Source organism: Pelmatolapia mariae, linkage group LG13 (assembly GCF_036321145.2).
Source record: "Pelmatolapia mariae isolate MD_Pm_ZW linkage group LG13, Pm_UMD_F_2, whole genome shotgun sequence".
Taxonomy (NCBI): Eukaryota; Metazoa; Chordata; class Actinopteri; order Cichliformes; family Cichlidae; genus Pelmatolapia; species Pelmatolapia mariae.
Genome location: NC_086238.1, coordinates 13,458,395 through 13,474,183, shown reverse-complemented (window position 1 = coordinate 13,474,183; position 15,789 = coordinate 13,458,395). Strand labels below are relative to the sequence as shown.

At 38.4% G+C, this 15,789-nt stretch overlaps 1 protein-coding gene across 1 annotated transcript in view; it reads left to right on the top strand.

The window, feature by feature from the left end:
- Window positions 1–15,789, top strand: part of eys (eyes shut homolog) — a 159,382-nt gene that overhangs the window by 81,027 nt on the left and 62,566 nt on the right. The window contains exons 32-37 of the mRNA XM_063491468.1: window positions 3,134–3,258; window positions 3,862–3,986; window positions 4,425–4,638; window positions 10,758–10,948; window positions 11,087–11,178; window positions 15,408–15,558. Of these exons, the coding sequence (XP_063347538.1) occupies window positions 3,134–3,258; window positions 3,862–3,986; window positions 4,425–4,638; window positions 10,758–10,948; window positions 11,087–11,178; window positions 15,408–15,558 (898 nt within the window). The remainder of the gene's footprint in view (window positions 1–3,133; window positions 3,259–3,861; window positions 3,987–4,424; window positions 4,639–10,757; window positions 10,949–11,086; window positions 11,179–15,407; window positions 15,559–15,789) is intronic.

Here is a 15,789-nt window from a genome sequence, read left to right as displayed (position 1 = left end):
AATGTGTAAATGTGTGCAGCGTTCTGTCTTTTTTCCTGAATGTTGTGTGAAGCTACGGGTAAATATAAAATAAACTCTGATGCATCACCATCTGACCTTAAACTGGTAGGAAAGGCATCTGCAAAAAGGACTGGTACCTCTCTTTGCTCAAGGTGTAGCTTATCCTGTGCATTTCACCACCTTAAACAATTACCACATGAAAGTATTTTACATTTCAATACCCGTAGGCTTATGCAGTGCAGAGCTGTCTGTTTAAAATAACATTTCAAGAACCAGATTTAATAATTGTCTGTTCCAGCCAAGGCCTTCTTTTGGTGTTAAAAAGCTCCTGTCGGGATTTACTAAACAGATGCAGTGACAATATTTGTAAGAGCTCCACAACAATTTGGAAGGAAAGTATTTAAATGAATCACACAAACATGATTCATTAAAGTTTATGGCATGCAGTTTACTGCAAATTGCACTAAATTTAATGCCGGCAATAAGAGTGTCTTGTTTTGTGTCTGATTTGACTGTGGTGCTGATCATTAGGAGTGTAAATTTCTTTGGAATGTCAAGAGGCAATGGTATCAGAAGCAGTGGGTAATTTCCAGGGATGGACATCAAAAATAGAATTATTCTATTGCGGCTGCCCCTCATTGATCTGAATTGCCAGACTGGTTCAGAAGAGAAACATGAAAAATTTGCTTACATAGTAAGATTTTGGTTTGCAGATGACTTCTTACCTTATTAGGCTTGGGTTTTTTTGATCCGCTAATTTGCGCTGTTTTGGTAGATTGTATTAGTCATTACTGAAATGAACTGGTTTTGTCTTTCATTGTTAGTCAGTCACCTGCAGAACGTTACACTCCAATCTAAGCAGTTTTGCTGTTGCGTACTAATGCTAATTTGCCCACCTGAGCAAGTGAACTTAATTTGAGTCTTCCACAGTCAATGTTTTGGAAAGTCATAAGATTTAGAGCTCAAAGCTCCAATGTTTTACCACCACATTCACAGCTTTGAGCCATCCACAAGTGTATTTCTGAGAACACCTCCTCATGGCATTTAAAATTAGTTTAAACTTACTATATGACAAAATATTAGAAACAAAAGGTGTTCCTCTGAAAGGGAAATGCCTGCAAATATTCAATAAAATCAGCCACAAAAGTAACTCTATCTGTGACTTTCAGTTGTATAATTGTCACTTCCAAATTTAGCTTGTGGATTTGTTGCAGTTTTTAGTACATTTCCAAGTGTATTTTGTTTTTATCTAGGGTTGGGGTGGGGTTTCCACTTGAATACAAAGGGCTTGATTAGGCTAATACACTGAATGATGGGCTTAAATATTAAATCAGTCATGCAATATTTTCTTGTCAAAAGTACCTCTATTACAGAGGGTTGTTATATTTGCATGCTATGTGCAAAGTGGTAAGCATCACTTGTTCACCTGCTCAGGAAATGGGCTTCAAAACCACTCCACTCTCTCTGTAATGATGGTCAGCCAAGAGGTCACGCATTAAACCCTTTGCCCATTTTCTACTGTTACATGATTACATGGACTGGGCTTTATAGACAGCAGTTTGTAACAGAAGTGACATTATCAAAACAGGAGTTAGAGCTTCATGAACACAACATATATTTGCTAGCATCCACTGAAACAGTTTTCATTGGATGCATAACATTTTCTGTTATCAAATTTTTTCCCAGAGATGTTGAGTGGGTTTGAGGTGTGGCGACTGTGAATTGGGAATCCATGCGAGTCAGCAGACCTTGGGCTTCCTTGGCCTCGGGTAGCTTTGATGCATGATCTAGCTCATTGTTCATCTGGAAAATGACTGCTCTTGTACAAATCTTAAAGCAAGTAGAGATGACAGCCGCAGAATTGAACGTTACCCCTCTTTGCTCGAGGTGTAGCTTATCCTGTGTAATTTGCCAAGTCAAACAACTACCACACCTTCATATTTTGACTTTGAGTATCTGTGGATGTTATGCACTGAAGCGAGTGTTTTGGAATTCTTTAGAAACCAAGCTTACCTCGATCAAGGTTATGTTTTGTTGCTTGTATGATGTCTTGCCTGACATCATACAAGCCTGTCCACTTCTTACACTTCCTCACAACTGACATTCACTCTAACTGATTTCCATGGGAGAGGGGATTTTTTTTCCCCCTAACCAATCACCAGAGACTGACATATCAGATCAATGAATCTAAACAAATGCTAAGTCGACACTGATGTGCAGCCATGACACACAGTGGTTATGGTGGAGTTTTAGTAGTGGTGAAGTGAAGCAAAAGTAGATTATTAAGTTGGGCAATTTTGAGGACCAAATGAACAACCTATTACATTTTGGTGGAGGTCCAGATCAAGCGGTACATCGTGGATCTTTTTTATTCCTGTGTTGCCCCTGTAATTCAGTTATATGAGCAGCTTGTGAGCAGAAATCTCACTCATCTGTTTTTGGGCCCCCCGACTGCTCGGGGGCCACCAAATGCTGACAAACATAGATTTGCTAAAACTCCCTAAACGGGCCCACTTAGCCAAAACCAGCTGTATCAGGATGTGAGTGTGTTGCAGACTTCTAGCGCCGAATATTGTCATTCTTTTGTACTGTTTCCCTTTTATTATTTTGGAATAAATAGTTATTAATCAACATCTCGGTGCTGGCAAAGGGTCTCCTCTGTCACAGTGAGCTTCTGGGTTTATATAAGAAATTAATGAATACTTGTGGAAAGTCCAGGTTGATTTCATCTAACTATAAACAGCATCTTTCGTTTGACAGCAGTAAGCTAAGCAGCCAGGAGTGTGCTTCTTAAAGCAGCCCTATTATGCTCATTTCCAGCATAATGGGCCCACTAATATGCTGGAAATGGGGTGATTCATTCTATATAGGGCTTTGGTTATTACTATGATGAGTACTGTAGTAGTTTGGTTTATTTCTGTTTCACCGAAATGTACAAAGTTGTATTTTTCTGTTCTAAACTGTAAAATTTTGAAAAAAGGACCCACAACTTGCAAACAGAAAAAAGTTGCAGTACTTTTTTTGATAAGTAATAACAAAAGCAGTTCTAGGATACAGCGTGTCAAACCCACAAGCAGGAAGTGACAGCACTGTGAGACAGCCTCACAGGTTTTAAAGTATGATGTTTTCTTAGCTGTCCACCAGGTTTCACGGGGGATTTCTGTGAAGTGGATGTTAACGAATGTTGCTCAGCTCCCTGCCACAACGGAGCAGTTTGCCAAGATCTTATTAATAGCTACATCTGCCACTGCAGGTCAGGTGAGTCACTCAGATATCCTGTGAATTTCTCAAATCTTTTTTTTTTTTAAATGAGGCAACCAAAGCAGTTTTTTTCCCTTTTGTAAGACCTTTTGCAGGCAACCTTTGTAGCTCATGAGCAAGATTACTAAACTACAGCCTTAAATAGGAAGCCATGTTTTAAAGTGAACTAAAAGCTAAAAGCCCTTTTTTTTCTGATAGGTGCTAGAGTCCAGTTTACTACATGAAAACCAACTTAATACTTCTGAAATGCCCATATTTGATTAAAAGAGACTGCACAAACTGCCACTTAAGGTTACCCTACTGCCTACATAGTTTCTGTACCTCAAAGCCGTTCAAAAGTCATCTCCTTTTTCTCCAGGGAGAAATTTGTAGTCATACAGTACTGAAAAAGACAGTGATAAAAAGACGATACTGCCTTGGCTCATTAAAATGTATGTGGCATCTTACTCTTTAGTGAAAGCCTTTTCTTGTCTATGTATGTGTGTGAACCCAAAAAGAAGCAAATCAATGTAAGAGAATCTGATTGATATTCACTTCAGAGGGTGGAAGTGGGAGAGCCTGGGCTCACCACGGCACTCTGTGGGCTTTTGTTCCTGGCAGGTTGGACAGGCCTTCACTGTGAGGATGACATTAATGAGTGCCTTCCACAGCCCTGCAACCAGGGGATATGCATTCAGAATGATCCAGGCTATGGCTACACCTGTTTCTGTCGTCCTGGATTTGTGGTGAGCCTCTCCACCTTATCCTTTCTATACGTTGTGGTGTTTCTCTTTTTTTCCCCATTAAAAAGTTACCATCCTGCACCTTCAGCTCTTGAAATCCTTTTACCACTTAGATTTCTTTATTGTTTATACTCTAATCATTTTTCTCTGCACTTATCAATGCAGGAAAAGCTAATTCTTTTTAAACATGCACCACTTTATGTATTTTGTAACTGCCACACTGTATGGGCAACTTGAATACTATAAAAGTTGGTTGAGAAAATATTTTTTTTATTTAAATGTTGCTCATAAAAGGAAAATAACCTGACTTTGTTGGTTTATTACTAGCATTTGTTTTTAGTTTAAACAGTCTTGTTTTTATTACATAATAGCACTGTCTTTTATTATTTAAGCTGTAAACATTATATTCCACTTAGTATCTCCACATCTCCACATACACAGGGGAGTAACTGTGAGCACAACTATGATGATTGCCTGCTGAATCCGTGTCCAGAAGCATTTTCCTGTGTAGATGGCATCAACAAGGTCAGCTGCCTGCCTCCTGTTATGGATCCTGTTCCCTTGGCGACTGCAGTCGAGAACATCACTCGCGGCTCCGCACCCAGAGTGCCGATGCCGACACTCTTCCCGGCACCAGCAGCTGAGGGGTCCACAGGTATGGACGGCTCTGTGCATTCATGTGAAGACATGCGGCAGTGGGAGTCAGTGAAGATGTAGAATTTATAGTACTTTGTACTCCTCCTCATGTCAGAGAGAAGTGTTTTCCAGTCTGCTACATTTATATGACAGCTCTAATTACAAGCTACTTTTCAGATAAAGATTTTACATAAACATAACACACAGTAAGTTTATGAAAAATGCATCGCTAAGGAGCAAGCCAGTGGTTTCTGATGTGTTTTAGATAGTAGGAGTTGTTGATACTTCCCTCAAATAGCTGCATGTAAATTCATCCTTAAGGATACAACATGAAAGTCTAAAAACTGAAATGTATAATTCTGTTATTCATGTAAAAGGAAAAAAAGCTGCATTTTCTTCTTTCCTGTCCCATTAATCGTATCGCAACCCCTCACATTTATCATGTGACCCTGACTCGAGTGAGTGGAAACTGCAGAACAGTCTTAACCTCTTATTCAGCACTTAACATATACACTCACCAGCCACTTCATTAGGTACTGCCTACAGAATTGCCTTCATTCTTCATGGCTTCAACAAAGTGCTGGAAACCTTCCTTAGAGACTTTGCTCCATATTCACATGATACCATAACACAGTTGATACAGATTTGTCGACTACTCATCCTTGATGTGAATCTCCCACATCCCAAAGATGCTTTGTTGGATTGAGATCTGGTGACTGTCGAGGTCATTTGAGCACAGTGAACTGAATATCATGTTCAAGATACCAGATGTGCACACTTATGATCAAAAAGGGATGGACATGGTCTGGAACGATACTCGGATAGTCTGAGACATAATGCTCAGTTGGTATTAAGGGGGTGAAAATTACATTATAACACAACTACCAGCCTGAACCGTTGAGGACTGGATGGATTTTTTTTTTTCATGTTGTTTACAGCAAATTCTGACTCTACCATCCGAATGTCACAGCCCAAATCGAGACTTATCAAACCATGCAACATTTTTCCAATCTTCTGTTGTCCAATTGGACAATGCCAGTGGAAATAACAGCCTCAGTTTCCTGTTCTTTGCTGTCAGGAGTAGCACCCATTGTGGTCTATTGCTGTTTCAAGGTTTGAGGTGTTGAGGTGCATTCAGAGATGTTTTTCTGCATACCGTGGTTGAGTTACTGTCACCTTCCTATCAGCTTGAAGCAATCTTTCTATTCATTTTTCTTTGACCTCTGGCATCAACAAGTCATTTTCACATACAGAACTATTCCTCACTGGATGTGTTTTCTTTTTCAGACCATTTTCTGTAAATCCTAGAGATGATTGGGCAGAAACATCTCAGTAGATCAGCAGTTTCTGACTTATACCAGCCCGTCTGGCATCAATAATCATGTCACATTTTACTTAACTAAAATTGCCTTTCTTCTCTATTCTGATGCTCAGTCAGCTGAATTTCAGCAGGTCGTCTATGTACATGCCTAAACGCACTGAGCGCTGCCATATGGTTGGTTGGTTAGTTATGTGTGTTAACAAGCAGTTGGACAGATATAGCTAAGAAAGTGACCAGTGGTTCATATAATAAAGTGATACAATGTAGAAACGTATTATCTCAGTAGAGTGGAAGGAGCTGCTGAACATTTAATTCATTTCTTATTTTTACATGTGATCTTATCTGCAGGCCTTACTTATAGTGAAGTAATTTGAGACTGCCGTATTGCTTTTTAAAGTAAAAGTAAAATATCTGAGTACTCCTCTGGGCTCTGCGAAGATGGATGCTGCAGTATCCTAATAATCTCCAAATGCAGTTTAGTTGTTTGTGAAAGTCAAACGAACAACTTGAAAGGCTGTAAACATTTAGAGTTTCCTTTTTTGCTTCTGTTCAAATTGGTTTCTAATCTTCTGACTTTTTGGTCCTAATGGTCTGATTTTTATTTATTTATTTATTTTTAGGATGGTTCTACGTACTTTTCTTGTGGCTCTTTTCATAAGAAGAACCTCAACTCGATATGATTGTGAGTTTTATTGTATTATTTTATATTTAGAGCTCAATGCACAGACTCAGAAATTAAGCATGGAATCTTAATGGCAGTTCTACTCAAATATGGCAGTGTATCAACTTAAATTAGCACTTCTCAATCGAGTCATAGCTCCCATTACTATGCTATTACTTCCATTAACGTTATGTCTTTTAAAAAGTGACATTAAATTATTTAAAATGATAAGCCATTACAGCAATTAATTTGTACTGATGGTTGGTTTTCTGACAAATTACAAATCTATCCTTCCCTTGTCCTTCCTACCAAACACAAGCTTTGCCAGTTTCCAATGTGGGGAGACTCCCACTAAGCTGGCACTCCAAATGTGATTTTTAGAGTCTTTGGAACATAGCAGGCGATGATATATTTGGTTTGATTTAGAGCTTGTTATACTTTGTGCAGCTGTGGTGGAAAAATAAATCCTGCTGAAATCTAGTTTCGCATTTGCCACTGAAGTACCCTTTCTATTTTTATTTGAGAACAGTCATTTCAAAGAGTAACAAGTCCAATCATTATTTCGGGCTATATCCTTTAACACTCAAATGATCAACACAGAACACAATGTGATATATATTGTTGGTATTGGATTCAGTCATCTATGTGAGGGGAGGAATTCGGAACACTGGGCAGATTGTCACTCTGTGACAGATGAGGTCTGTCTCCCTTTGAAACTGTTCACAGAACTGTAAAACACACCTATTGAACACAGACAAGCTTGAACCAATTCGGTGCGGCACTCTGAAAATCACTGTGGGCCAAACATAATGGAGTCCTCCCTGCCGCACCTGATCCAGCCCTCGTCCCGTGCGTTAGTTTGGAAGGGGTTAAATGTAAACACCATTCAGCGGTGGAGAAAAAAACAACCCGACCACCTCTTTTACATGCGATACGTGCATAATGAAGGTAAATAAGTTTTAAAGTAAGGGGACCCAGAAACTCACGAGTTTATCTAACTAGGTCACCATCTAAACACATGCAGTGCCCTTGGTGGTGCTTGAAATAGACTCAGACAGTGCTCCTTTAAACCTAAAGCTGCTCCCCAAACCTCTCAAATATATGAAGTCAATGGGAATTTAAATATAGAGTGGATAGTGAATTTCTGGTAAATTAAACAACCTATTAATATTGCCAGTAGATAATTATCTTCATCTTTATTTTGATTTAGTTCAGTTTCAAAGCAGTACTAGCAAAAAAAATGAATAAACCTCATAGAATGAGGTGATTGTCTTCAGGGTTTTTTTAATTTATTTATTTTCCCCCCTCTCACTCCACGTGCAATGATGAGCTCCACAGTATTTATTCTCTACAGTGTGAGAACTGATGAGAATCTAGAAAGGACACTGCTGGTGGAGGGAGGCTTACTGCCGCTAAGCCACGATTTGGTTGACTTTCCTTGAAGTGATCACTACAGCACAGGTGAAGCTGTTATCTTTTCCTGCCACATGTAGCAAAACTGAAATTACTCAAGTTCCTCAAAATCAACTTGATGAGTGAAAAGTTAATCACTTCAAACATGCAGTGCCTGTCTCGAGGCAGTCACCTTGTTAATCTTCCTTTTAACGCACATGTATTTGTTCTCAGTGCCACGCGATTATGTTTTGTTTTTTGGGTTGTTTTTTTTTGCTCAGTTTGTTTGTAATTTAGATGACGGTGCATGATAAGTGCGCCTATAACTATTCTGATATATTCAGTGACACAGCTTTGCCAGTGAGTCATATTGACATTCACAAGATATGCAGAGTTATGAATATTCATGGGGAAAAGGCTCAGTAAGATGAAAAAGGCAGTGTCTGAATTTATCATTTCAACTCTAGTTTATGGCCTCTGCTTCTGTACAGTAACTGTCAGTGCAGTGCATTGGTGTAATTGTTATTTTTAAAACCAGACAACACAGATATAATTAGACACTACATTTAAAAACACATTATATTTAGGATTCATTCTCTACAGGATTCATTTATTGTCTACAGTGTAAATATATTCAGTTAAGTCTTCTTGTATTAGGTATATTGAATATAAGATATTTTCAGACAGTTTTTCCAAGTACACAATGACCTTTTGTGTTCCCTCAGGGCTCTGAAATTGCAGAGGTCCTGGAATGATCCTCAGCAGTATTATATCTCTGTCCTGTGACAAGTTCAATCAGTCAGTCTATTACTTTAGCCAATAAATCAAGGACCAAACAGGACTTATATCCTGCCTTTTTTAAATAAATGGGACATTAAGTCTATATCAATTAATTCTCACTGCCCAGAGTCTATCCTCTTATTAAGTGATCTTAAGTTCACATTTACTCCAAATATATTTTTCTAGTTGAATATCTCCTGCTTTAACCTGTCTGGCTTCCACCTACACTTTGTGCTGCAACATGGCGCTCCACCACTCTATGTTACATTAAATATGACTCATACCAATTTTCTAACCTCCTTTATGGTCATGTATTAAGACGGGCCCTAATTAAATCTGATCTCAGAGATTTGTATCAACCAATATTCCCAGAAGTGGCAAAGTCCTTGGTCAGCAGTATGTTAACTGGGGGGGGGGGGGGGTAAAAAAGAGAAACCTAGTGGTGCATTATCAGGATATGAAAGTGAGGAAATACAAGATAGTTTGCATTGTGTACATTTGCTATTTAGATTTAGCATGACTGGTTACTTGAGGCATTCGCATTAAAAAAAAAACCCAAAAAACATCTGGTATGAGAGTGTAAGGTAGTGGTAAAAACAGGAGACCTTTGAAGGAAAAGACTGAAGCTAACTGCTAATGAGGCATGATACTGCCTCCTGGCAGCAGCCTCAGACTGCATCAAAGACTACATCAGACTAAACAAGGCTTTAAAATTAATGAATAGCTTTGTCTCTGAGGGGTAATTTTCCATCATCAGCATTGGCAAATCCTATTGTCAGGAATGAAGCAGTAGACAGCACCGCATTGTTGCTGCATGCATTTATCCTCATTAATTCACACACCGCAGTAGGTCTGTTCCTTATAATTCTTACTTTTGGTTATCGTGTGTTTTTCCTCAGGGTATTGGCCATACTTCTCTTGAAAGAAAATGGAGGTATTTAGGTTAGCTTGTTTGCCAAATGTCCTAAGGGGCAAGCTGTCAGATCAAAGGAGGTCTGGCCTATTAGGACTTGACGTCTAACAAATATTGATAAAGGTCTCACTTGCAGCTGCCCGATTAATCATTGCAACAACTTTAAAGGAGTGTCTGATTTCTCTGTTTTAAAATTTTATATGAATAATTTTTTTCTTAAACTAAGATGAGAGCCAATAGAGTATGAGACAGGTGCATCCAGTAACGCTTTTCATTTTAACAGGCTCTCGGCTTTGACTTTTCTGCAACAAATTCCAATATTTCCTTCAAATGAGAAATATATTGAGCATGAGCACCCTAATGCTTTTCTCCAATTGCAGTCTCAGTCAGTCTTTTAAAGTTGTCAGCGTCACTACCCCCAATAAGCTTGCGGGCAGTGAAACTTTTACTGAAATACCCCATAATTGCCCATTCTCATGGATGATATAAGCCAAGTTATTCCACTATAAAATGAGGCATGTAATAAACTTGTATGAATATGTTCATTTCAGCCAAGACTCCTTTTTCACCTAATATAGTGCCATTTGCATGCTTCATAGCTTTTTGGCAAATAAGACTATTTATAGTATGAGTGTACAGTGAGCGAAAGAGAAAATATTTGAAGAGTCCTTAAAGTCTTTTCATGTGCTTTCAAAATAGTAATTATTCACTTTTTTGCATCTTCTTTTGACTGTCCTCTCATCTCTTTTTAATGTATTCCATCCATATTTCCAAGATCAATTGATGGATAAAGATTGCATCTACATTCGTGAAGCAACATAGGCAGAAAAAACAGGAAGTCCGTAATGGCGCAACCACTTGCCCTGCTCAAGTGTCACATTCTGAATCTTTAAAATTGTTAAGGGCCTTTTCTGTATCCTACCCCATGCACTAAACCTCCCTGTAGAGGAACCAAATGAAAAGCTGAATTCTCTTTTCAGGGATAGTCGAGATTCTCAGTGGAATTTACAGGAAACTTCAGTCCTTTACCTTTTCCTCCCAATTGATCTGTCTTTCTTTTTTATGTCCTAGATTCAAGCTACCTTCATTATTTTGGGAATTCATACCTGGAGTTTCCAGGTATTGACCTCAGCACTCTCAACAACATAACTGTGAGATTTCAAACCACTGTGGCCCAAGGAACTATACTATATGTGGACCAAGGACCTGCTAACGGTGATTTCTTTTTCATGAAACTCTTCATCCTCGATGGAATCTTACAGGTAGGTTAAATTTATTGTGTATGACAATATTCAAGTTGTGTATTGTCTGAATGAGTATATGTTCTCATTTTTGCTCTCGAAAGACAAATATTCTGTAATGAAATAAAAAGCCCATGAAGCTCCCTATTAATGTTTCAGTATGCTTTTTGCTGTAATGAAGAGGAAGAGGTTACATGGATTACTACATTAATTCATGTTAATGATGGCACAGTTCACATTGTAAATATCAGGTATGTATTCTATTTTTTTATCAAGTCTTAGATTGTAGAGATCTACAGCTATCTGTGTTTCCCTGTACCCTTTATGAAGCAATTATATATATTAGAATAAAAGTCTGAATATGTTGATTGATTGAACCTTGAATATACTGAAAGAAACTTGAATACACAGTATGAAATTAAAGTCTGGGTATATTCAATGAAATTCAAATACATTGAATGAAAGTCTGAATACATTGAGTGAAACTTGAATGTATTGAGTGAAACACTATATATAATGAAAGTCTGAATGTATTGAAAACTGATGTTACAGAGGCTTTTGCTCCTTTTGTGTTGTGTTTAAAATGTGTAATATGTGTAATATGTGCATATAAAGCAGCATTTCTTATTACTGAAGACAACACTACAGAAAATGAATATACTATCCAAACTATACCAGTAACATGTTTTGTGCTACAGATGAAGAAATTTTGTCACTAATTATAGAAGACTGAATGGACTGAGCCTTTAGCTGGCAATAGCAATATTGACTGCAGAGAAACATTATCCCATTTTAAAGACCCACGAGGTCTGTGTATCTTGTAGCATAAGTCGTTTACTACTTTGCCAGAACTGGCCATGAAACAGGCCATGGAGGACCTAGCTTGAGTTCCTAACACATCACTTGTTTTTGCATTATATAGATGAGATGGAAAAAGACAGTGAACAATGAACAATGGACTAGAAGTCCCCAGATCCTGACAGGATATATCTGTCATATTTTGCTTCCAATGAACCAGTCTTACTTGGATATTCTTGTGGTCTCTCAAAGTTTGACTTTGAAATTGGCTGCTTTTTTGCTCATTTTCAGTACTGTCCTTGTCTGACCATTTTCAGAGAAATGTTTTTGTACGTTACCCACTTAATACTGACATATGAATGATTCAAGGATTAAAATAAAAAGACAGCATATTTTCACAAACATAATATTGTATTTTTATACCAGCAGTTTGGTTCTCAAGGAGCTATTAGCGAAAAACGTGGCGCATATCAGCATGATGTGTAGTGTCCTTACATTATTTATTTATTTATTTTTTTTGGAAAACTGGACATGAGGAGGACAAAACAAGAACTGGCAGGCCTAAAAAAACTATCTATAGTATCTGAATGCCATATACTTAAAAATAGAAAAAAAATCCAGCAAAAACCTGACACAAGACCAGAGAGATGCAGCAAACCCTTCAGTTGATGCATCTGGTGTTAGCCAAAATCTCATCAGAAATGATTTCAGTGGAAGGATGGCTTTCAAGAAGCCAGTCTAAGGAAAGGGAGAAAATGTTGCGGTATGCCAAATTAGAGAAGAACTGGAATGAAAATCAGTGCAGTGGGTCTTCTGGAGTGATGGATCCAAATTTGAAAGTTTTGGTTCAAACCTTTGTCAGTATATACAGAGGAGGTCAACAATGAGTATCTACACCCATCTGTAAAAGACGTTGGAGGGTATGTCATTGTTTTGGCCTGCATTTAACCCAGTAGTGTTGAGGATCTTCGCAAAAATTGATTTAGTTCTCACCACAGAAAAGTATCATCAGATTTTGATCAACTATTCAACTATCTGTCTGGAAAGCATCTGATTTCCAGCAACTTCTTTTTTCAACATAGCAATGTCAACAAACACATGGCCAATGCAGTAAAACTATACCCAGATAATACAAAATACAGTGGAACACTATCAGTCATGGATTGGCCTCCCCAGAGCCTGGACATTAACATTAATGAATTAGTGTGGGACCATCCTGACAGAGAACAGAATAACAGCCAGCCAATATCCAAAGAAGTGCTTTAAATGTCCTTCAATACGTCTGGTGATTTATTCCTGAGAACTACTTACACGAATTAAAGGAGAGTTCAGGCTGTGTTGAAGAATAAAACTGGTTATATGAAATATTGATTTTCAGGTTCATTAGAATTATACAAAAGTCTTTTTGCCTTATATATTGCATTTCTGTAAATGTGTGCATGTTTCAATATTCTTAATAATTGTTGGACCTGAATAGAGTGGCTCAAGATTCAAGAGCTGTACTGCATACATGGTGAAAAGAATACACATATACCAGAACAGGCTGTAAACGCACTGCTGTTGGATGTTATGTTAAGTCAACTCATTTTAATGTTGTTCAGTTGTATCTATTTTTGTTTCTAAAGATGTCATTATGTTGCAATTTAATGTTATATCTTTTAATTGAGAGGGTGCATTTACATAGACATCAACCTAGATGCATTTTAATATGTCTCTCTTTCAGGCATAAGTGCATCCCCTGTTGAGAAAAGGAGTGCAATTACAATGATAAGCTACTTAGGGCCTGGTAATATACAATTTTTCTTTGAATTGTGTGAGCACCTCAGGTGGTATTAGCTTGATCCCTAGTTATTCAGTCATTCCAAGTGTGGTGGATTTTTTTTTTTTTTTTTTTTTTTAGAGAAAGGTTATAACTAAAACAGGGGGAATATACGTAATTGGCAGGAATCACCAGACTAAGAATTTAGATTTTATTACAAACGGGCAAATGGGCTTTCATTTTGAAGAACTAAAACAAGCGTCAGAATGTGCCTATTAAAATGCATTAGTGATCACTAGCCGTGTTTTATTGGCTGTTCTAAAGTCTTCATTTGCAGTTTTTCATTACGAAAAGATTAACAAGCAAGAGCCGAGCACAAAATCAATGTTTAAATGATTTAAAGTGAGGCTGTGGCCCCTTTAGTTATATTGTTTCTAAGCCCATGTGCAGTCTTGCTGCCAGCCCTTTCCATTATATTCTGACATAAGAAAGATTGTGGTCTAGCTTCAAGACACAGAGTTTATTATGTATGAACTGGAAGCTGAAACAAAGCAGAGAGCATCTCATATCAAACCACTTTACTGTGCATTTGAGTAGAGACTACAATGACTTTTGAGCATTTCTGACTTATAAAAAAAGTTTCAGATTGTAAGACAGAGACAGAAATTAATTTTGGGTTGGTGATTATGACTTTTTTTAGATGCAAAAAGATAGAAGTTGAAATACTGAATGTGACTGAGTATGGTTTGCCAAATGATTTCCTGCTAGAACAATGCTGAGTGGGAAAGTTGCCTCATGGTTTTCTTTTTTGGCGGGGGGTTGGCAGAAAGCAGCACTGCTCTAAATATAAAAGAGACCAGTCAGGTTTGAGAGGCTACAGGGCTCCACCCTTCTTTCTTTCCTACAAGAAAAATACAGCAGCAGTAGAAATCAATCATAATGTTCGGCACCAACCCCTTGAGACACTGCAAGAAAGAGAGCTGTCATAACTAGAGGGTTGGGAGTGTGGAAAAATAGTTTCTGGTGTCACAAAGCAAATTCTCTGTAATTGTCTGATGGCTGAGTCCGTCCATCTTTGTCTGATTTGACCCACAGCTACACCACCATGGCCATCCTCAACGTCACCGCCTAACTCATTATAGACTTTTAATATATCTTCCCGTCAAAGACGCTTTTCAGTATGTTAAATAGAAACCCAGTGGGGCTGACTTCTCAAGGACAGTGAACACAGTGCCCTCTGGCTGCTGGCCAGGCCGCTCTGGCAGACTGCTTCTAAATTAACCGCTTCTCCATGCTGGCTCTGGAGGAAGGACTTATGCAGCTCGGAGTTAGTGCCCCGAGTGTTTAGCCGGCATATGCAACAGCCTGCAAAGTACAGGCTTAACAAATCAGACTAGATTGCTTCGTGGGCCTTCTAACTTCCACTTAGGGAACAAGGAGTATCAGGAGACGCAGTAGAGGGGACTGTGCATCTGTGGCCTGAGTACCCTCAAGCTGCAGTTGGTTAGTCCAGAATCTGCACTTAGGTAATTATCTGCTCTCCCCTGTTGTTGCAGAGTGGAGAATTGGTTTTTGAAATCTATGAATGGCTGTGGGGTGGATCCAAAATAGTTGTGTGGAGACTCGCACTTACATAGGACACCTCGACAAAAACAAAATGGAGTTCAAAATGTCATTAGTGAGAAGATTTTTACCATCAGCATTTACTGAAATACTGGAAGCATTTACTGGAAGATATGCTAATTATCTACCATAGTACCACAGCATACAAGAAAATAACATGTAACATCTATACAGACTTCTATACAGATAATGCACAATGTTTGATTTATTTACAACATTAATACAAAACACATTTTTTAACACGTAGTGTACCTCTGTTTCTTATACATTTTGATCTGATGTGTTCATACTGTTCTACAGACAACGCCTGACACCTTGTGAAGCAGAGCTCACTCTTTCTGGCCATGAGAAAATTAAAAGTACTGCAAGCAATTACTGGTTGGGACACATGATCCAAAGAACGAACAATGTCTTCACAGGGGGTTTGCCACAACAGTTTATTCCCAGTCAGGTACAACTTATAATTACTATACACCTATCCACACATGGGTCTGGGTCATGAGGGCAGCAGTCAAAACAGAGAAGTCTAGGCCACTCTCCATGGCCACTTCTTCCAGCACTTCAGGGGGAAACTGAGACCCAGTGAGAGATATAATCTCTCTAATATCCTGGGTCTGCCCCAGGGTCTCTTCCTATTGAGACCTGCCGGAAAAACTTCACTTAGCAGGTGCACAGGAGACAT